Source organism: Rhinolophus sinicus, linkage group LG13 (assembly GCF_036562045.2).
Source record: "Rhinolophus sinicus isolate RSC01 linkage group LG13, ASM3656204v1, whole genome shotgun sequence".
In the NCBI taxonomy this organism is placed as follows: domain Eukaryota; kingdom Metazoa; phylum Chordata; class Mammalia; order Chiroptera; family Rhinolophidae; genus Rhinolophus; species Rhinolophus sinicus.
Genome location: NC_133762.1, coordinates 14,338,906 through 14,359,895, shown reverse-complemented (window position 1 = coordinate 14,359,895; position 20,990 = coordinate 14,338,906). Strand labels below are relative to the sequence as shown.

Genomic DNA, 20,990 nt, shown 5'->3' with positions numbered 1-20,990 from the left:
AGTTTTTTTTTTTAACTTAAACATAAAACAAAGAGGAACTGGGCACGGCACTATTCCTGGGGCACTGCACTGCTCAAAGGCCCATTCCCAGCTACATCCCACGCAAACGCTTCTCTCTGCCTCTCAAACCCTTGATAACCTCCCCCACCCCAGTGAGTTCATAAATTCTACTCCAGGTCGGCCTTTCTTTTGAATATCGAACCAGGCTTCCACCTGGATCTTTGTTTTTTGAAACAATCAACACACTTCGTAGGCAGAGGCGATGGTTCAGGGAAAGGCACGAACACGTAGAAAAATACAAGATGCATTCAGGACACAGTAGGCAAAAGCGTTTGCTCTGAAATCCCATGGCCCAAAATTCCATGACTCCCCATTTAGTCATCACCTTGGCCCCCCTTTTCCTCTATTGCTATTAACGGGGACCTAGCCACGGAGGCGGCAAATCCCCAACTGGCCCTGTCCTACTCACTCCCAGAGGGCCCCTTGCCACCGCACTGTCCGTTCTATCAGGTGGAACCATATGAAAGTGCAGTGGAGGTGGGTCAGAATGGTTCCAGGTCCGCAATGGGACATGATCCAACCTAACAGAATGCTTTCCTTACAATACTCTGCTCTTCTCTCCTCACCCCAAACGCACTCCTAGCTCGCAGCTCCTCAGCCGCCTCCCCGCTCCAGCCTGTCCTGGAACTTTCCCAGACCACCCGGCTCCTGGTTACTTGAAAACGGTATGGAAACCCTGTCCCCTGATGCTGGCAAGACACACCCCAAAACTCTCAGTGCGGCATTCGAGGCTCTCCAAAATCCACATATGTCCTGCTTTTGCAAACTTTTCTCCCTCTCTTCAGTGATAGGGGTCTCAGCACTCACCAGTGGTCACAGCAGATTCCCATGAGCTTTCACTTTCTCCATCAATCAATCCAGCCTTACATTTGTTCTTATTTAAGTCCACTATGCCTAGCACTAAAATATTTCTGTTAATTAACAGGCTTTATTTTTAGAGTAGTTTTAGGTTCACGCTAAAGTTGAGCAGAAATTCATTAATAAATTCAATAAAAGGTGAACCTATGGGAGAAAATACATTGAGCAGAAACTACAGAAAGTTCACACATCCCCCCTTCCTCACACACACTCAGTGTCCCACCATCACGCCCCACGTCAGGGAGGAACATTTGTGACAATGAGCCAGCCAACAGGGACACACCATCATCAACTGAAGAGAAACGTTTTTGAATGGGTGATATGTACATTGTTTTAAAAGATCCAAACACTACAAAAGGACGTAGAGCAAAAAGGAAGTCTGCCTCCTGCACCTGACCCCCGACCCCCCGTCTCCCACCTCACAGGTATATTATATGCATTATACGCACAATCATCTTGCATGCATGGCTCCATGTACAAGTTTAATACACATAGAGGATGGTATGTACACTAGAGTGCATCTTAAGTTTTTCCTCTTAGTACCACACACGTATTCAAGATTGCTCAATATCAATACAAATTAAGCTGCTTTACTCCTTTTAATTGCATTCTGCAGCGTTGTCTAAGGTATATATTTATATCTTTACCTAGTCATCCCCTATTGATAGATACGGGGAGTCTTTTAAACTGCCAATTTCTAGGCCTCTTCCCAAATGTACTGACTAAGATTTTCCAAGGGTGGACCCAGGAATTTCTGTTTTATACCTTTTTCAGGTTACTCTCATATAAGCATCTCACAGTACTAGTTTACCAAGCAATAAACGAGTCCATCCTCCTCATATTCCAACGGAGGCCATAGGAGATGAAGGATGTACAGATTTTCCCGTCTCACAGCAAAGAAGTTGGAGGCAGAATTAACAGAACATCAGGGTTCCACGAATCGGATGTGTGGAGGGATTAACCATCAACGAGGCATGCCATAAAAGTGTGGCTGTGACAAGTAACCCCAAATGTCACGGTCCAGTCTATCAAGAGATTCTAATAGATAACTTTCTGGGCATTGAACTGCCTTCTGAGTCATCGAAGGAATATTAAGGCGATGCCATCATGAGAACCTCTAAAACTTTTCTGTGCACATAACACTTTTCTCTTACAAAAAGCGTATCTTTTGTATTTTGTCTTTTTGGACATCAAAGTGATGTCCCTGTTAATTATATTAGGTTGGTGCAAAAGTAATTGTGGTTTAAAAGGTTAAAATTGCAAAAACTGCAATTACTTTTGCACCAACCTAGTAAGATCTAGAATTCCACTGTGTGGGAGTAACTCAACTTAATAAACAAGTCTCCTACCAGTGGGTATGTAGGTTGTATCCAATAAAACTACCCTTTTTTCACTCATTTTCCAAGCGTGTGTTGGGTACCCGAGGGCTCTGTGGGGTGTTGGGGGGCACAGAGATGGAAGGATGAGACCCCTGCATTCTCAGCCTTGTGAGGAGAAAAGACAAGTAACGATGCCACTATGGAGAGCCCAGGCAGGTGCCACTGTGGAAGGAGGTACACGGTGTCATGTATGCCCCATAGAAGGGCACGGCAGGTCTTCTAATTCCAGAAGGAAGTAAACCACCTCCCTTTTCACAAGCGAGCAACCTGAGGCACAAACCTGCCATTTGAGTCACCCACACATTTCGTGAAAACATGTGCTCTTGTCGGAACTGGCACTAAATAAAGACTCACTCACGGGGTGGCCAGCATCCTACAAGGTCTAACAAATGCCCCAGAAAACGAAATCAGTGGGAGAAAACAAGAAACCACCACACAAAGAGCTGGGCATTCTGCAGATCAAACAATTGACTACATTTCACTTTCCAGTCAGGATTTTGGCATCTTTGGGTCGCTTCCTGTGACATTTTTATAAAGCTTTTTTTTTTTCTGAAGAGAGAATTCTGTACTCATCTTTTCTATATTAAATGCTAATTTTGTTGGTCTACCTAGAAAGACTATATGACAGAATTCGCTTCCTGTTCATTGCTCGATGGGTCCCCAAACAGTCGCAAGGAAACAAGGCTTGGGAAACGGGTCACAGAAGAGCCCCCTGAACGGTGCTATACCTGTTCTCTGTCGGTGCTGCTCAGTGGCCTCCGGTGTGGCCTGCCGGCCTGGCTGCTGGCCTCACCCCATTTTTGAAATCAATTACACTTATCATTAAAAGGAACATCCCTGCCCCCGTCGATTACGTGGTGATGACGGAATGCTCACGTGTTCTGAAAAGCCCTCCTATGAAAGCCACGTGTCTGACACGGTGAAGATAGGAACCCTGGGTTTAGACAGACTCAAGCTGGACGCCGAGGCCCAGTGGCTTCAGTAAGTCATTGAGCGTCTCTCCAAGTCAGTTTCCTTACCCTGGAAATGGGTTTTGCTCCTCCCTGGCCCATGGGGTTGGGTTAATGGAAAGCCCTTAGCACAGCTCAGAGTGAGGGCTCCCTAAACCACAGCAATCACCACAACAGTCACTGTCAGGGAAGCCTGGCTCCCCGCTCAGCTCTCCCTGAAAGCGGGTTGGCCTTCACAGTGAGTGTGTGTGTTCAGGGGGGTGGGGGGAGCATCACTGGTGGCGCATGGAGGTCAGGGCCTGACTGGGACAGGGGAAGGAGGAAGGCAAAAGGTTGGCAGGGCTCGGCCTAGAAGGGGCCTGTTCCCCAGCCAGGGAGGGAAGGCTCTTACGAGGATGAGAAAGAGGGGGGAGTGAAGCCCATACAAATGCCATCTCTCCCCGCGTCGCCTTGCCTTCATGCAGCGTGAAGGGTACCCACTACCAGCACTGCACTGACCAGCAGACTCCAAACCCCCGGCGGAGTGACGAGTTTGTTCATCTTTCTGGGAAAGATGAGGCCAAAGAGACAAAGCCTCCGATCACGTAGTGCCTGAAATTCACTGAACAGAACATTGCTTTTTCCAAGAGCCAACTGGGGTAGGATAACGGGGAGCCGTGAAATAGGGACAGGGGGCGTGCTGCTGGCACAGATCCATTTCCAGAACTTCTCCATGACTCTGTCTCATGGCGATGGGCAACCTGACGCGGCAGAAAGAACAAGCTGGAGCTAGGAGCCCCAAGTGTGAGTTTGGGGGCACTGCATGTTGAGTCTTCGCATTGAACTACAAACAGGCCCAGGAAAATCTCAGCGGTGCCGCCTTCACGGCTGTGAAAGGATCGCAGGAGAGAATGGAAAGGACAGGCTTTGAACATCCCACATGAGCAGCACTGTTGTTAACTGGGTACAACCTCTCACTCATTGGCGAATAAAAAGAGGTCCGTAATTTCAGCCTCTTTTGCTCAGACGTCAGCCTCAGCCTCCCTCTACAACCTTCCTGATGTCGCCAGAACTCCCCTGGGTCGTGGGTAACCCCAGAACACCACTGAGGGTCAATTTCCATGCATTTCGGAGTCACAACAATATCACCGATCACAAGTCAGTGAGTAAACAGCAGGGAAGAACCGTCTGCTTTGTCAGGGTGTCCCCTGGCTGGGTAATTCCTGCTCGCGCCTTGGAGGATATTTAGCAGAACCCCTGGACACCACCCACTAGATGCCAGTAGCAGGACCCCAAGTTGTCACACTCACAAATGTCTCCAGAGATTTGCCCATTTGCAAAATCACCTCCAGCTGAGAACCACTAGTGTACGTGAAAGAAGAAAACATGGAACAGTAACTGGGGGAGCGATGTCTGTTGGCTGGTATTGTGAGCGGCAGAAAGATTTCACAGGGGTATAAAAGCAGAAAGGGAAGCTCTGGCAGTCACAGGGCAGAAGCGTGGCAGCTCTCATCTCTCCAGCTGGAGGACTGTCACCTCCACAGCCAGTGGTCACCTCCACAGTTGTCATTTGGGGGTTCTGGGGGATGGGATGAAAGGCTTGCCTTGGATCAAACGCTAATGCCATCTAACACCACTAGCATGTGTCCACAGCCTCTGCTGGTGACAAGGGCCTCCCTGCAGGGGACACCAATGACAGAAAGCTTTCTCTGCTAAGAAACCTACTTTTATTAATAATATATCCCACAACTTCATGGCAACAAAGGAAACTTCTCTCAACAAAGTAAAAATATAGGCCACCCAAGGGCACAACAGCAGCCTCGAAATCTCATCTTTTTTTTCATTTTCCAAAGCAGCGTACGGACCACGAAAAATCTTCACCTGCAAAAGCCCACGCGAAACACAACCAATCAAGGCTTTTGCTGTTTCCTGGCCTTCTCTGTAATCACCCTGCTAACGCAGAAAAGCAAAGCGACATTCAGACGAAAGTGTAAAAAGACATGTTGGTTCTGTCCTAGGCATTTCCCAACTAAAAGGAAAAGGGAAAATGGACGGTAACACTGCTCTTTGCCAGGCCTCAGCTAACCTCCATTCCTTGAGGGAGAAGGAAAGGGGGGAAAACACTGTCTGGGAACTTTCCTGAGTTGAAGATGATGCCAGACACTTCCCAAGCAGGGCCATTCGTTTTCCTCCTCCTGCCCCAAACGCCTGTCTCCTGCCTTTGCACAGCATCTCGTAAACCAAAGCAATCAGGGGCCATGATGCAGGCAGCAACTTAATGTCTATACAAACAAAAACACAAAAGGGGAAAGAGGAACCACTCAGATATATATTATGGTCTACTCGCTGGGCTCACCTGCATTTAGCAGATTAAAAGAAAAGCCTGCCACATTCAGGGCTGACAGCTTCCTTCAGAGGAGACTCAGCCAGGTTTGCGGAGTATTCAGCGCTGGGCTCCTTCCTAAGCACCCTCCGGAGGAAGGCAGAGCTCGGGGCTAGTGAAAGCCTGTGGCTCCGCCCCCTGAGAAAGCCCCACAGCCGGGGAGCAGGTGTAGCCGGCCCAAAGCAAACAACAACTCTCAAACCACAACAAACAGTTAACACCAGCAGCCTGTCAACACCAATTAGCAAGCCCTACCCACAGAAGTGCTCAAATCCAGCTCCATCGTCCGCAAGCCAGGGGAAACTGTCCCCTCCAGCCTTCCCCCAAGACAGGCAGCCCGTGGGCTCTCTGGACAGGAGAAGGGCTTTCCTGGGCCCGAGGCATTCAAGCTGTCGTGGGCGCCTACCTGCGTGATGATATTCACAGGAAAGCTTCTTTTTGATATAACTTTAAATGCCTTACTATTTTATTCTCTTCATGTTTTAGACAAGTTTTAATAGGTTTGTGTGGGCCTGAAAATTAAAACATTGCCTTTGGATGTTTTAATTTCCTTTGGGTTTTTATCTTTTAATTTTAAAAGAAATTAAACATTTTCCTGGGTCCCAGGCCTGGTGCCCGCCGTGTCTCATGGAAAAGTGAGCCCCACTGCAGTAGAAACGTGCAAAATTTAAAAAGTACGTTACCCAAGGCCTGTATATCCAACCAAACACAACTCTGGCCTCCTTTAAAAGTTCATTCTATTGATAAAATTGCTGACATAATATGCTTGCATGTTAAATATTTCAAGTCCTCACTTAAGAGTGATTCCTTACTGAGCTACACAAAGAGGCTTAAAAAAACAACAACAAAACACCAAAAAACCAAGTCACCACGCAAGATAGATTTTTCTTCAATATTTTATTTATATAGAAATACTTAAAAAATGAAGTAGCACCATTACTTAAGTTTTACCTTTATTATGTAGAACTTTAAATGTCAGAAAAATAAAACTCTTGATACAATTTCAAATCTTGTCTCAGCAAATATAATATTAGTATTTGACCATGAGGTTAAAGGCCCTTTATCATAAAATAAAATATACTTTGTTTTTTTAAACTTTGCTCAGTAAAGTACATTTAAGCTCAAGTAACGTCACCTACATATACATAAACAAGTGGTAAACAAATGTATTAAAATAGAAATACTAAAACTATAGTGGTGCAACAGAATTTTTGTAACTTGCACTGAATTCTATTTATACAAATGTTAGAAAGCATCAACAGTTCCTTTTGACATGTTTATACATTTCCATTTTGTAATAATATAGAATAAAATATGCTTTATATCACTGAATAGAAAATATGCTGGGTGAAGCAGATCTCGATTGGTCTGAACCTATAAAATCTCCATCCCAACAGAATACTGTTCAAAACATTACACATTTTATGGTTTGTAATTCCGTCACAATTGTGTGATTATTAAAATAATACAGTGTTCTTTGCCATAAGGCCATACTAAAATAAAAAGATTTAACCCAGCTACAAAAAAGTTCACTGAACTTAAATTAAAATACTTGTAAACATCTTTGCAATATGAAATATAATTTTTCAAGTCAAAAAAGAATAAAATACTTCAATCTGTATTAATGCAATTTCTCTTTAAAACTTTTAAACGTTTTTAATATATAAGAGATAGGTTACAGTTTCTTTAACTTTAATAAAGCTGCAGTATCCTGGTTTCACAGGAACTCCTGGCCCTTCCACGGACATTCAGAAAGGATCCACTGTGTTCTGGAACAAGCATGGTAGGAACCCAGCCACAAAAGGGACACACTAAAACACTCCACACATCCATAGCACTATTATCATCTGCATAATAATTATTGTTCACTTTTTCCTACTTCGAGAACATGGAAAACTTGTGGGGTTTTCTTCTTTTGGAAGCTTCCTATTCAGTACAGTGTAAAACTATCATTACTAGAAGGTCGCCGTTCCTATTATTTATAGAGCATGCACGTCAGGTGGTTCAGAGCTTTCCCAGGCCACAGTCCTCTTGATGCAGATATCCTGGCAAGTTCCTTTGTTTAAAAATTAAATTTTAAAAACGAGCAGATACTACAGCTTTCCAAGCTCCTCTCGGATCTCAAGAGTGTGAGCAGGGTGGGGAGGAGAAGGGGGGGCACCAAGGAGGCCAGCGGGCGCTGTGGGGTGAGGATGGAGGGGAGGGTCCCCTTCCGCGCGCACGCGCGCTGTGCGCAGGCGCTCACTGCCCTCAGGAAAAGATGCGGATGGCCTGAGTGACCGCGGTGTGGCAGACCGGGCACTCAGGCTCGCTCTTCTCGCAGATGCGGTTGGCGCACTCCATGCAGAAGAGGTTGTGACCACAGGGCACCAGCGCGGCGATCACTTCGCTCTCGAAGCACACGGAGCAGTCGCGGCTGCCCTTCCGCCGCAAGCCAGAGGAGGACGACGAGGAGCTGGACGAGGAGCTGGACGACGACGAGGAGCCCGACGTGTCCGACGGCTGCAGGCCCGGCAGCTGCGCCCCCAGCCCATTGGCATAGGCCGCGTAGGCCAGGCCCCCTCCTCCCGGGTCGCTGCGCACCCGGCGAGCCAGGTGGTGCTCGCCAGCCCCCGGGGCCATGTGCAAGGGCGGGGACAGGCGCGGGCAGCTGGTGCCGGGGTGCAGCCTGCGGTGCACCAGCAGCCCCAGGTTGGCGTTGGAGGGCGCGCTGGCGCCGGCCCCGGGAAAGACCACCGAGGAGGACGAAGCGGACGAAGATGCAGAGGAAGAACAGGAGGAGGACACGGGAGCTGCAGGTCCACCTCCCGGGGACCGCTCGAACTGGGCCCAGAGAAGGGGCGCCCCAGGCGGCGGGGCGGGAGCCGGGTCGAAGGTGGGCTGGAGCTCGGGACAGCCGTCGGGGGAAGGCACGGAAGCTTCCCCTGCCGGGTACGTGTACCCATTGCCATTGCTGCTGTTGTTTCCGTTGTGGGCAAAGCTGAGCGCGGGGCTGGGGGGACTGTAGTCCGCCAGGCGCGGGGTGGCGGCTGCGCTGCCGCCTGTCCCCCCGCCGAAGTAAGAGTCTGTGGAGGCGCTGCCGAGCGAGCTGGAGCTGTCGTTGCGGTAGCTGGAGAAGGGCTTGCGGCCGGGGGTGGGCGTGATGCTGGGGGTGGGCTTGCTCCAGAGGCTGCCTGGGCCGGACCCGCCGGACCCGTGGTGCAGGTCAAAGCCCACGTCCGTGCCGTTGGCGTGGAAGTCGTTCTCGTCCGTGAGCTCAATGATGCCGCCGGTGCGCAGGGCGATGTGCGCCTCGATCTCCTCGCGAGCTCGGTCCACGTTCTCCGGCATGCCCGTCACCTCGAACACCGGCTCCTTGTCGCGGCTGGGCGTCACGATGTACGTGTGCGTTTGCTGCTGGATGCGCTTGATGGTGGCGCCCTTGGGCCCGACCACGAGCCCCACCACGCGGTAAGGGACCCGCACCTGGATGGTGGTCTGCCCCGGGAGGTTGGGCGGCCCCGGCGCCGCGCCGTTGAGCGCCGTGTTCTTACTCCTGGAGGCGCGGATCACGGAGAAGTGCTCAGCGGCCGAGATGATCTCCCTGCGAGCCATGGCCACATCCTCCTTCCTGCCCGTGACAACAAACACAGGCTCCTCCCCGCGAACCGGGGTCTTGATGTAAGTGTTGGTCTTCGCCCGCAGTGCTTTGATTTTACAACCTGGGAGCCACAGTGCAGGGAAGGCGGTGGGAGAAAGACAGACACGCCCATTACCCTGGGGTAGCCACGGAGACCTGGGACGGCCCGCCAACGGGGCAGCCGAGAGGCAGGACCCGCGAGGGGCAGAAAGGGGGCGGCTCCCGCCCTGACCCCGGCCGCGGCCGCGCTAAGGCCGGGAAGCGGGTTCCACCCGCGAAGCGCTCGAGGAACAGCCCATTGGCCGCCCTGCCCTCCCCCATGACTGCAGTCGTCCGGAGCCAAACCCCAGAATCCCAGAAAAAGTCAGCTGGGGAGACGCCGCTGGGACCTAGCGGGGCGCCGTCCTCCCTAAGTACCGGGCAAAGGGGTTCGTGGCCTGAGCCTCAGTTTCCCCAGCTGGGAAAAGGCGCAGTCCCGGGACCCATTGTTCCTCCACTGGGCTCCATTATGCTTTGCAGAAATCCAGAGTCCTCCTCCCATCCGACGCTCACTCCTCCTCCTCCCCCCTCCCAAAGGAAGGATCAAAGCCCCCCTCCCCCAAGCATCTTCTACCTAAATTACATTTCCCGGGGTGGGCTGGGTGGGGGGCGCCAGGGGCGAAGGCAGTGGTTTTAGCAGGAGAAGTGCATCCTGCCATGGTCGCAGCGCGGGGCTGGGAGACAGCCTGCCTGCACTTTCTTTGTCTGGGGCGCTGGCCCATCGCGCGGCTCTTCCTCCCCGAGGCTCCCCCGCGCCGCGGATGCCGATCCCCCCGGCGCCTTCCCCGAGGGGCGGTGGCCAGAGACCCTCTCCGCTCCAGATCCCCATCCTAGCCGGACCCACCTTGCCGCCCCACGATCTCGGCGACATGCTCGGAACTAGGTACCGGCACGCACTCGGTCATGTTCACGCTCTTCTTGCGCGGCTCGCTGTCGTACAGAGAGGCGCCCTCGTCACTGTCCAGCCCCAGGAGGGAGAGCTGGTCCAAGGCGAGCTGCAGGGCTCTTTGGTCATCCAGGGTCTCTCCCCCGCCGCCGCCGCCTCCCCCGCCGCTGCCGTTGCGCTCCAGGTCTGCAAACAGCGAGCTGGGCATCGCTCAGCCGTGCGCGCCGCGCCTCCGCCGGCCCTCGGCTCCGCGGCGAGAAGCTGCGGCCACAAAGGCAGCCGGGAAGCGAGCGGTCAGGGGCGGGGAGGCCGGCCGGGTGCAGAGGACTCCGTGGCTCCTTTCTCCGCGCCGGGAGGAGTGGGTCGCTCCGCGCGATCCGCGCCGGGCAGTGGCTGCGCGAGCCCCGGCCTGGGTCCCCACCCCAGGTCTGCTGGAGGGTGGGGTGGGGGCAGAGCTCGAGTGGCAGCCGCGCGTGCCCCCCGAGTGCCCGGCTGGCTGGCCACAATGCCGAGCGAGAAGCGAGCAGGCGAGCGACAGCAGCGTTTCTTTAAGGAGCCCCTCCCCGGCTCCTCCACTCCCTCCCCTCCCGCCCGCCCGCCCTCACTCAGCGCTTTTTCCTCCTCTGCTCCCCGCCTCAAGACTGAGCCTCTGCAGCCAGACGGCTCTGGAGGGGGACGAGAGAGGCGCAACGTCACCGGCGGGAGCTGACACTACAATGCTACTGACACTATCGCTGGAGGAGGCGATTGGCGCGCGCCCGGCCGGGGGCGGGCGGAGGCCGCGGGATGAGGGAGCGGAGCGAGAGCGCCCCCAACCCCGGCTCTCCGCAGCCTGCCCGTCCTCCTCCCGGCCGCGCCCCGCCCCCGCCGCTGCTAACGCCTCTCTTTGTTGTCTATTGCGGGACCGGCAGGCTCGGGACACTTACAAGTTACCTATCAGCTGAGGACAGCCACTGTCCCCAGGTCTCCTCCTGCGCCTGACCAAGAAAAGAACATGCGTCCAACGCTGATGGCAGGGGCCCGGCTCTAAGAGATCGGTACTTAGAAAGTCCCGTTAGTGTCCCCAAATAAACCACCCCGGAACCAAAGGTGCAACTGCAAGAAGGATCTACTATCTGCACAAAAGGGTGGTCCGAGCCCTCGGACTGGAAAGGACTCGAGGTCCTGACGCGGACGGGCAAAGTGGCTCCGGGCGCGGGATGCCCACCTGCGCGGGACCGCACGAGACACAAAGGCATCCGCCAGCCCGCAACGTCGCGCGCGCTCTCGCGCGCGTACCCGCAATTCCATGTACTTGGGCAGCACTTCGCCCAACTGGCCCTGAAACGTGTATTAGAAAGCCAGCATCTAGTGGCAGCGCGGGCCTGGCGACCTCTGGAATGCACCTCGCCGGGCTCCTGCATATGCCCCACGAGCGGGCCCAGACCCCGCGGCCCCTGACACGAGCACGAGCGCCGCGCTGCCACTGCCGGACGCCCGCCATAGCGCCAGCCCGAGGCGCAGGGTGCGCGCCCGCTGTCCCCGGTCCCTCCCTGCCCCACGGCCGAGCATGCGCAGTGCTGGAGAGGAGCGGGGTGCTTTAAGGCGGGCACGGCGGAGCTCACCGGCCCCGCCTGCGGCCCTGCCCCGATGGGAGGTGTGCACTTGCCGTGCACCGCTCTTTGTGCGCTTCTCCGGTTGGGGCAGCGGAGGGAGGGTGCCACGGGACTGGCCGCTGGTACCTCGAACTGCGCCCCCTCCCGGATGTCCCGGGGGCCGGTCCCAGCGCGAGCAAGAAGAAAGGAGGCTGTGAGGGGCGGGCCGCTTGGTCCCTCTCTGCTCGGTGCCCCTCTGAGTGGGCCCAGTGATGCCCCCCTTGGGTCCCGCGCGCGCTCCGCTCCTTTGTTCGGGCACCGCCATACTCGCTGCACCCTCTGCGCCCAGCCTGGGACCGTTCCGCAGAGCGGCCGGGGCGCGTTTCACTGAGATGGCCAACGTCCATGCAGCTGGATGCCTACCGAAGACAATAAGGCCAAGTGGCCGCCACCACGGACGGGCTTACTCGAGAGACCGCATGGTGCCCGCGGGGCGATCTCGGGGGTCGAAGGCAAAGGCTCCCCAAGTACACCCTGCGCGACCCCGGGAAGAGGGAGCGAGCGCTCAGGGGGGAATCATACCTGTCAGATCCACCTCGTGGGGTCTGAGAATCACAAGTGACAACAGATGAGAACGCGCTTTGTCGTCAGCGGACAGTTACACCAACGCGGTTACTTTTGAGAGCAAGAAGGTGTTCCCTTCCTCACTTGTTCACCTGAAGCTGTCTTGGGGAAGAGATGTCGATTATTTCTTTAGGGAAATGCGGTTCAGAAGCCAATTACAGTGCTTATTTCCTCAGGATGCTTATGCCCCCTTTCAGGAGCTTGAAGTACGTTTTTCTTCAAAGGGAATGCTTGTTGGGGGGGTGGGGGAGGGTGCTGAGCCATCCCAGAAAACCAGCACCTAGAGCTCCAGGAGAGATTTTTTGTATCTTTTGACCTGGTTTACGGAGCCAAGTCTGACATATCTGAGAATGAGAATATTCCTGCCGAGTGGGAGGGCTCCCTCCCAGTCCAGGTTCCTGGCTGGGGAGGGCCACGGGAGGCACAGCCGCAAGCCCCTCACTGCACTCCACTCAGGGCCTGGAAGCACCAAGGCAGGAAAAGCAATCCAGAGGCCTCAGCATTTACATACTGCCAACCCAACACTCCACGTTCTGGCCTCTCAGCTCTGCTTCTAGGAATTTAATAGGCCCCAGATCGGGCCCACTGAGGGTCCTTTTTTCAAATAACATGATGCAGGTAAACTTGTCCCTCTGTCAAGGAGCCTCCCCCGACCCCGGGGGTGGGCTGTGCTAGGGAACAGGCCTGCCATACAACCTTCCCCTCCCACCTGCAGCGATAGACTTCAGAAGGGTTACTCAGAGATCTGTTCAGAGGGCTGGGTCCTGCAGAGGCCCTGGGGTCCTTAGGTCAGTCCCAAGAAGGTGAAAGCAACACTCCAGGAAAGTGACAGGCCCGAAATCTTCCTTTCCTACTAGATCATGGAGGCAGGAATTGTACCTGCCTGAAACGGCAAATGTTCAATGAAATCACCCATTTTAGCCACATGAAGGAGAAGCTAAAGGTCTGACCACAGGAGATCGGGGAAAGCTGCCTCTCCTGAGGTACCCAGGGTATTCACGTAGCCCAGGTCACCCTCCACAGACCAGCATGCTTCAGTCCAAGGCACACCAAGATGGGCAGGGCTTTCTGAAGACACCTGCCAAGAAATCCAGGGTCCTCCCGTGAGTCTGGGAGGGTGCCGATTGCGGTGGGAGGGGCTATGACCGACAGGTCTGGGTCCCACCCTAAGCGAATGTGCAGTCAAACGTGGGTACATGGGTGCTCTCCCCACAGGCATTTCTCGTCTTCTCTACTGTCGGGATTTGCTGACACGTGAATGCTCCTGTAAAAGTAATGATCTAGAAATTGTACTTCTCAATTTGTGGCTTTAATAAGCCACAGCATAATCAAACTTGCAAAGTCCAGTTCTGGTTTTAAATACACAATACACCCAACCCCACAGTTTTTGGTTAGACTTTCCCAGGCTCCTTTAGGACCCCAGAGCTTAACTACTTTTCCGGATACAGGACACGTTCCCCAAGGACGTCCCCGATGTGACCATAGTATTTTTTTATTAGCCAAAGAGAGAAGCTAGCAGAGCGTGGTCTGGTAATGGAGAATTTCAGTTGTCATAAAATCAGAAAAGGTAAAGTCATGCAAAAACCACCAAGATGAATGACAAGACCAACTTGTTCTTGTTTACAGAGGCCTCGAGCTATTCTGCACACGTCTTGCTTTCTTTTGCAAACTAAGTAGCTAGGAAAAGAAAGAAATTCTCACGGAAGACAAGTTGGCACACTTTCCACCCCTCTAACATTATGGAGCACTACACACTTCCTCCTCGGCACAAAGCGCACAAGAAACGCACACGGTGGGGTGTCCTTTCCCTGGAACCCTGGTCATGTCCCACCCCAGTTACACAGCAGGGGTGAGAGCGCAGATAGTGAGGTGCTGGGAAGACCTCCCCTAAGCGCGACATTGGAGTTGTGCTTTCAGAGAATGAGGTGTAAGAATTCCTGGAGACCGATGCCTAGCACGGCGCTTGGTATCTGGTAGGAACTCAATGTTGACTGAATTTTTAAGTGCTCGGTACTGTATTGTTAACTATACGGGGCACAGCAGAAATCTAGAACTTACTGATTTTGCATGACTGACACTTTATACCAATCAAACAACTCCCTGTGTTCTCCTCCCCTCCCTGTTCCCTCTCACCACCATTCTATTCTCTGCTTCTCTGAGTTTGACTTTTTTATTCTCATAGAAGTGGGGACATGCAGTCTTTGTTCTTTTGTGACTTCTCTCACTTAGGATAATGCCCTCGAGTTTCATCCATTTTGTCACAAATGGCAGGATTTCCCTTTTTAAGGCTGAGTAATATTCTGTTTTGTGTATATATCACCTTTTCTTTATCCATTCATCTCCCTGTGGACATTCCACACCTTAGCTATTGTGAATAATGCTGCAGTGAACACGGGCATACAGATAGCTCTTTGAGAACATGATTTCAATTCTTTTGGGTAGATACCCAGAAGTGGGATTGTTGGATCATATAGCAGTTCCATTTATTTTTTTTAGGAAACTCCATACTGTTTTCCCTAGCAGCTGCACCTTTTGTTTCCACCTACAGTATACAAAGGGTTCCAATTTCTTCACACACTTGCCAACACTTTTGTCTTGATTTACAATAGCCATCCTAACTGTACACAGTGATATCTCCTTGTGGTTTTTGATTTGCATTCCCCCACTGATTAGTGATGTGGAGCATCTTTTCATGTATCTGTTAAGCCATGTGTGTTTCTTCTCTGGAGAAATGTCTATTCAAGTCATTTGCCCATTTTTTTTTTTTTTTTTATTATGGTGTTGGCAATGAAATCATGGATATGACACCAAAAGCACAGTGAGCAAAAGCATAAAACACAAGTGGGATTACATGAAACTAAAGGCTTCTGCACAGCAAAGGAAACAATCAACAGAATGAAAAGGCAACCTACAGAATGGGAGAAAATATCTGAAAACCACATATCGGACAAGAGATTAATATCCTAAACACATAAGGAAATCCTATAACGCAACAGCAAAAACACAATACCCTGACTGAAAAACGGGCAAACGACTTGAATAAACATTTCTCCTTTCTTTTTTTAATTTATTGGGGTGACAATTGTTAGTGAAATTACATAGATTTCAGGTGTACAATTCTGTATTCCATCATCTATAAACCCCATTGTGTGTTCATCACCCAGAGTCAGTTCTCCTTCCATCACCATATATTTGATCCCCCTTACCCTCATCTCCCACCCCCCACCCCCTTACCCTCTGGTAACCACTAAACTATTGTCTGTGTCTATGAGTTTCTCATGTTTGTCTTGTTCTTTTGCTGTTTTTGGTTCATATACCACATATCAGTGAAATCACATGGTTCTCTGCATTTCTCCTTCTTAATCATTATGCTATACCACCTGAATTTTAGAAACACACACACACACACACACGCGCGTACACACAGTGTCCCTAACATTTGCTCACATACCATACACATAAATATTTACAAATCAAACGACCAACTGTTGAATAAAATATGCTCTAACTCCTACCTAGACAAGTCGACATTCATAATGACCTGGAAAGCCAAGGTTAGAGTTTAGAACTCGCAGCCTCTTTGGGGTTCTGCCCTGGACCATTGGTCACACAGGGAGAGGTAGCCCTGGCCATGGCCCATGACGCCCACCCCTTGCCTTCCCACACCCCGGCTCCATCCCATACCCCAAGCGGGTTTCAAGCCCATATTTGTGGGCACCTCAGCTCCATCCTGCAAACAGACACTGCCTTGGACCTACAGGTGGAAGACCTTGTAGACTAGGGAGAGGTGGAAGGCAGACACTGAGCATGGGCTGGGGCTTTCACGTAGGGAAGCCCCGCTGTGGCTGCATCCTCCGAGGAGGGGTACAGCCAGAGGACAGCAAGAGCGGGACCAGGGAAGGGCCTGTCTTGTCAGACACATAGAATAACTTTCAAAATACAGAGGAACTATTTGAGTTACAAAATAGCAATTGAGATCAGACTATCAGCTCCGTTTCATAAATGGAAAAAGATGACAAGTAAGCCTTGTGCCATCGCACAGCATGGGCATGAAGAGTTGGCAACCTTCCTCACCAACCACTTCTTTCCTGCTTCCTTCCATCTTTCTCTCTCCTGCTCCCTCCCTCCCTCTCTTCCTTCCCTCCTTCCCTTCCTTCTTTGCACAAATATTGAGACAATGCCCTGTGTGCAGGCACTGCCTGGGCTCTGGGCTCCAAGGCAGTCAAGACACAGGCTGTCGGGAGTTTCCAGTTTCCAGTCTAACCAGGAGACCAGCATGGATCACACACAAATAACCTATCATTACACACGGGACAAGGATAAGGACAGATAAGCACGCGTTGATCTGTTGATGGCCTTTGATTTAAGGCTTCCTGCTGAGACGGGAGGAATGCAAATCTGTTTTTCTTAAAGCCGGGGGCCTTCCACATTTCCCCAAACCTCCGAAATGGACACATGTCAGACGGCTAACCAGAGCTGGGTATGCTTCCTGCAAGCACGTAAGCTAACTGCATGGAGTCAACTCCACTACCTGACTGCTGGAGGAAAACTTCACCAGAAATTTCAGAGGCACAATTTCCTGCAGTGTTACAAACCCAACTGTCCAAGTGTAGACGGTGGGAGTTTTCCTAGAGCCTGGCGGCAAATTCTTATGGAAGAGCAGAAGGCGGGTGGGAGAGGGCCTCCAAAAGCTCATACTAGGAGACCCACTTTTACAAAACAGTCAGGATGTGATGCGTAATGCCTGGTGTCTCAGTACTTTCTTCCAACCACCCTACTCTAGATGATTTCTAAGAAATGAACACTCGCGCTGTGGGGGAACAGCAGTGGTCACCTTAAAACTAGACAGAAACTCAGCCAGTGGGAAGCAGGGCGTTGGCCCCATCTCCTTCCAGCCATCGCCACTGTCGTGAAACTTCTATGCAACTGTTAATACTCTCCAAGTGGATTTAGGCTGAGAACACCTAGAAGCATATTATATTTCAATAGCTTCATACTGGGGGGAAGGGGCATCCTAGAAGGAAAATCTGCTTGTGCCTGTAACAGTGGCCATCTGGGTTTCTGATTGCCTGTTGATCTTATATCTTTTCACTAACAGGTTTTCAGGGTTTCCTGTAAGAAGTTAGTACATCCCCAAGAAATCTACCTTGGGCAAGGAACGATTTTCTCTCTGCCACGCTTAAGGGTCCATTAGGCAGACACTCCCTAAGCAGCAAAGCAGTTCTTCCCCTCTCTTCCTCTCCTGCCCTGGACTGAACATGCCAGCTGTTTAAAATTTGTATTTCCTGCAGATTTAGAATTGTGTTTTAGTACACACACACACACACACACACACACACACACACACGCGTTTCCCAGCACGTTCCTATTTCAGGTTTGGTGCAGGTGTCCCAGCTTGCAGGGCGCAGTGGGGGGCAGCACGCCCGGAACTGGTGTCCAGCCCATGTCCTGAGGCTGCACTAGGGACCGGCCTGGCCTGGCTCCTGAGAAGGAGCGGCTCCCACCCCCACGCCCATGACCCTGTGCAACTGTTCCCTTCGTCCTCCCACCCCATCCCGTGGATCCACCTGTGACTTACCTACAAACTGCCAAGTATGGGTTGGGTTTTTTGTTTGTTTGTTTGTTTGCCTGTTTGTTTTGGGGTGTGTTTTTTTTTAAGGATTTGGGAAAATATCAAACAGCAGAAAAGAATGAGGAAATGGCCGAGGAAGGGAGACTATTTTGGCTCCACAGAGTCTTGTATCCTGAGCCTGGACCTTGTTATAAACCGCTCACATGGCCCCAAGCAGGCAGTGAGTACAGGAGGCAACCGGTTTGGCCCAGGCGAAGGCGCCCTGAGGGCGAACCCAGGCTCCTACGGAAGCGCCTGACGCCCCAGGCCCGCACCCCCAGTGCTGCGGCCGCGCCTGCAGGACCCTGTTCTCCTGTCACTCCTCCTCCTGTCACTGCTGCTACTGCTCCTCTTGCGCCCGCCTTCCTCCTCTCCCTCCCTTCCTCACACAAACACTGAGAGCGCCCCGTGTGCCAGGCACTGGGCACGTTACTCCCACCGCTAGCCCCCCCTCCCCCCGCCGCCCTGCCCTCATCCTCCCCATCGTCACTTCCTCGCCTCACGGAGCACTTCTTCAGCTTGTGGGCCTCACCGCCATGCTAGACTGTGGACAACCGCCGGCGAGGCCTACAGTTTTTATGCAACGGGGATGGCCGTCGGCTCCCTTCAGAGAGCTGCTGTGGTGAAGTGCACTGATACCTCTAACGCGCTTCCCTCAGCGCCAGGCACACAGAGGGCTCAGGAGACGCCAGCCCTCCCTAACTCCTCGTTAAAATCATCTTCCTGATGTCATTTTCATCCTGTGAGGCTCCACATACGTGCCTCCTGCCCACTGAAGCATCCCAGACTCCCCCCCCCCCCAGAATCAAAAGTGAATCACTCTCCCTTTTCCCTCCCAGCCAAGAGCTAGGGTGTCTGGTGGGCACCCCCTTCCTTGAGCCTGACAATGATGTTCTTTGTGGAGCTCCTTGCCTCGCGGGCTAGGCTGCAGGTCTGTTTGGGAAATCTTTGCTCCACTGTTTTCTAACTGTGTTACCTCATAAACTGCTTAACCTCTGTGCCTCAGTCTCCATCCTTGGCAATGGGGGATGGGTATTAACTGTACTACGCTCATGGAGTTGGCGTAAGGATGAGATGAAATGCTGCACGTGAGCACACAGCACAGTCTCGAGCTCCCCTAGCGCCCGCTCAGAGGTCTGTGGGGGGTTGTGAGGGCAGCAGACGCGTTTTCCTGCTGAGGAGCAGGCTTGGGGTGAGGAGGCCTAAACTGGGGGTGGGCAGCATGGCCGTGGTGAATGCAGGCAGCAGATGCAGGACCACAGAGAGCCGTGACTGTCGCCACTCACAGTGGGCGAGTTTGCAGTCACACAGCTGCTACTGTCCACACAGCCCCGGGACCTGGGGGGAGGGCTTGCCTACTGCAGGCCCCCTGTTCCTGGGGGACCCACATCTGCGCCGGGGTCCTGCCACCATCTGTGCCTCTGCCCCGGCACGTGTCGGTGGCTTCTCGAGGCACAGGCGTCACTGTCCTCCCCGCGTCACATCTGCAAGGAAACCTAATCGCCTCTCACAGAACAGGGCCAGCTGAACGTGAAGCAGATTCAGGGAAAGAAAAGCAGCCATTCCAAGTCCGTCTGAAGGAACTCGCATTCACTCTCCCTCGGCATCAGGCCCTGCTCACTGCAGTTCAAAGAAAACCATTCACGTCACCTTCTTCTCTTGGGGGTTCATTTTCACCAGCGTCAGCTTTTTTTTTTTTTTTCTTTCTTTCACTTTTCGTTTGGACATATTTTTAATTAATCGTACACAAAAGTTGCAAAAATAAGACCACTACGAGGGACACTCATACATTCTTTACCTACTGTCACTATTTAACCTCTTTGCTTCATCATTCTCTCTGTGTGGATATAGACATAGCTGTGTGTACACACACACACGTACACACGCACACACACACACGCACACACACTTAGTTTTGGGAAACATTTGAGAGTCAGTGTGTACAGCATGTGCCTTTACTCCTAAATACTTCCTCGTACATTTCCTAAGAGTAGGAAGAATCTCTTATAAACCCACAGTAGTTACCAATGTCGGTGAATGCAACATGGAGACAACCCTTTGATCAAATCTACTGTCCTATCCCCACGTTGCAGCACTTTTAAAATTCTCTTCAGAATAAACAAGATGGAAGTCTCAAGACTTAAAACCCTCAGCTTTCGGAGTAAATTTTAAAACACACACAACTGACAGTGCTTGAAGCGGCCCTCCTAGGTTTGCCTGATATCCTTTTGTTTCTATGTTCGCTGTAAAAATGGTTTCGGAGTCCTGTGTCCCACGAGCAGGCTGGTGTCACAGGTGTAGGACCGTTGTAGGGTCGCTGCAATGATCCAATAAGAACATGTGTCCATTGCTAGCCTAGTGCCTGGTCCGAGGAAGTACTCAGTAAGTGCCAACTAGCGCACTGGTGGGCAGCCATGCATAGACAACCAGTTTTAATACAACCAACTGATGGCTATAACGGCAGTCTAGAGCCCCAAGATGTCCTCAGGGGAGGCCTGTGAACTAGGACTGGAAAGGTGACATATAAGCTGACTGAGGGGGTCTGGAGGCTGCAGAGGGAAGGGAAGGGGGTGGGGCGCCCCCGATTCCACACTGAGGACATTGCACGTGTAAAGCAGGGTCGACCGGGAGACGACCAATTACTTCACTGTGGCTGGCCTCGGAGCAGAGGGGCAGGTTGGTAGGTGATGAGGCTAGAAGAATACCAGGGACAACCATGGCACGAGTGATTCTGCAGGTAAAATTCCCACGAGCAATTGCACACGGATGCCATCAATCACGCTACCTTTTGTCACTCGTGCATTCTTGGGCGGGGTGGAGGGGGTCTAGACCAGAACCACCTGAGCTGCCGTGCGCAGGTCAGCCCTCTCTCTCACTAGGTCAAAATATCCATATGTGTTTTCAAGAAAAACACTTCTTTTCTGATTGTAAAATTAATAATGCTCATTATAGATGATTTTGAAATTTTTTTAAAAAAAATTCTCTCTTCCCACCTTCAATTAAGACACTCTCACTCAGTAATAACTTC

General features: G+C 52.0%; 1 protein-coding gene across 1 annotated transcript; it reads right to left on the bottom strand.

Annotated features, from left to right (window-relative positions):
* Positions 1-6,489: 6,489 nt before the first annotated feature.
* Positions 6,490-11,643, bottom strand: MEX3B (mex-3 RNA binding family member B). Its single transcript, XM_019743456.2, has 2 exons — positions 10,112-11,643; positions 6,490-9,310 (listed from the first exon to the last, which is right to left on the bottom strand). Exons 1-2 carry the CDS (start codon positions 10,359-10,361, stop codon positions 7,860-7,862), a joined length of 1,701 nt encoding a protein of 566 aa, XP_019599015.2. The 5' UTR covers positions 10,362-11,643; the 3' UTR covers positions 6,490-7,859.
* Between the last annotated feature and the right edge of the window lie 9,347 nt (positions 11,644-20,990).

Bases quoted from the DNA above. Each gene is read 5' to 3' on its own strand.
- MEX3B (XM_019743456.2), bottom strand. From the start codon at position 10,361: ATGCCCAGCTCGCTGTTTGCAGACCTGGAGCGCAACGGCAGCGGCGGG. The intron at 9,311-10,111 runs GTGGGTCCGGCT...TGTGGCTCCCAG, and splicing joins CGAGATCGTGGGGCGGCAAG to GTTGTAAAATCAAAGCACTG.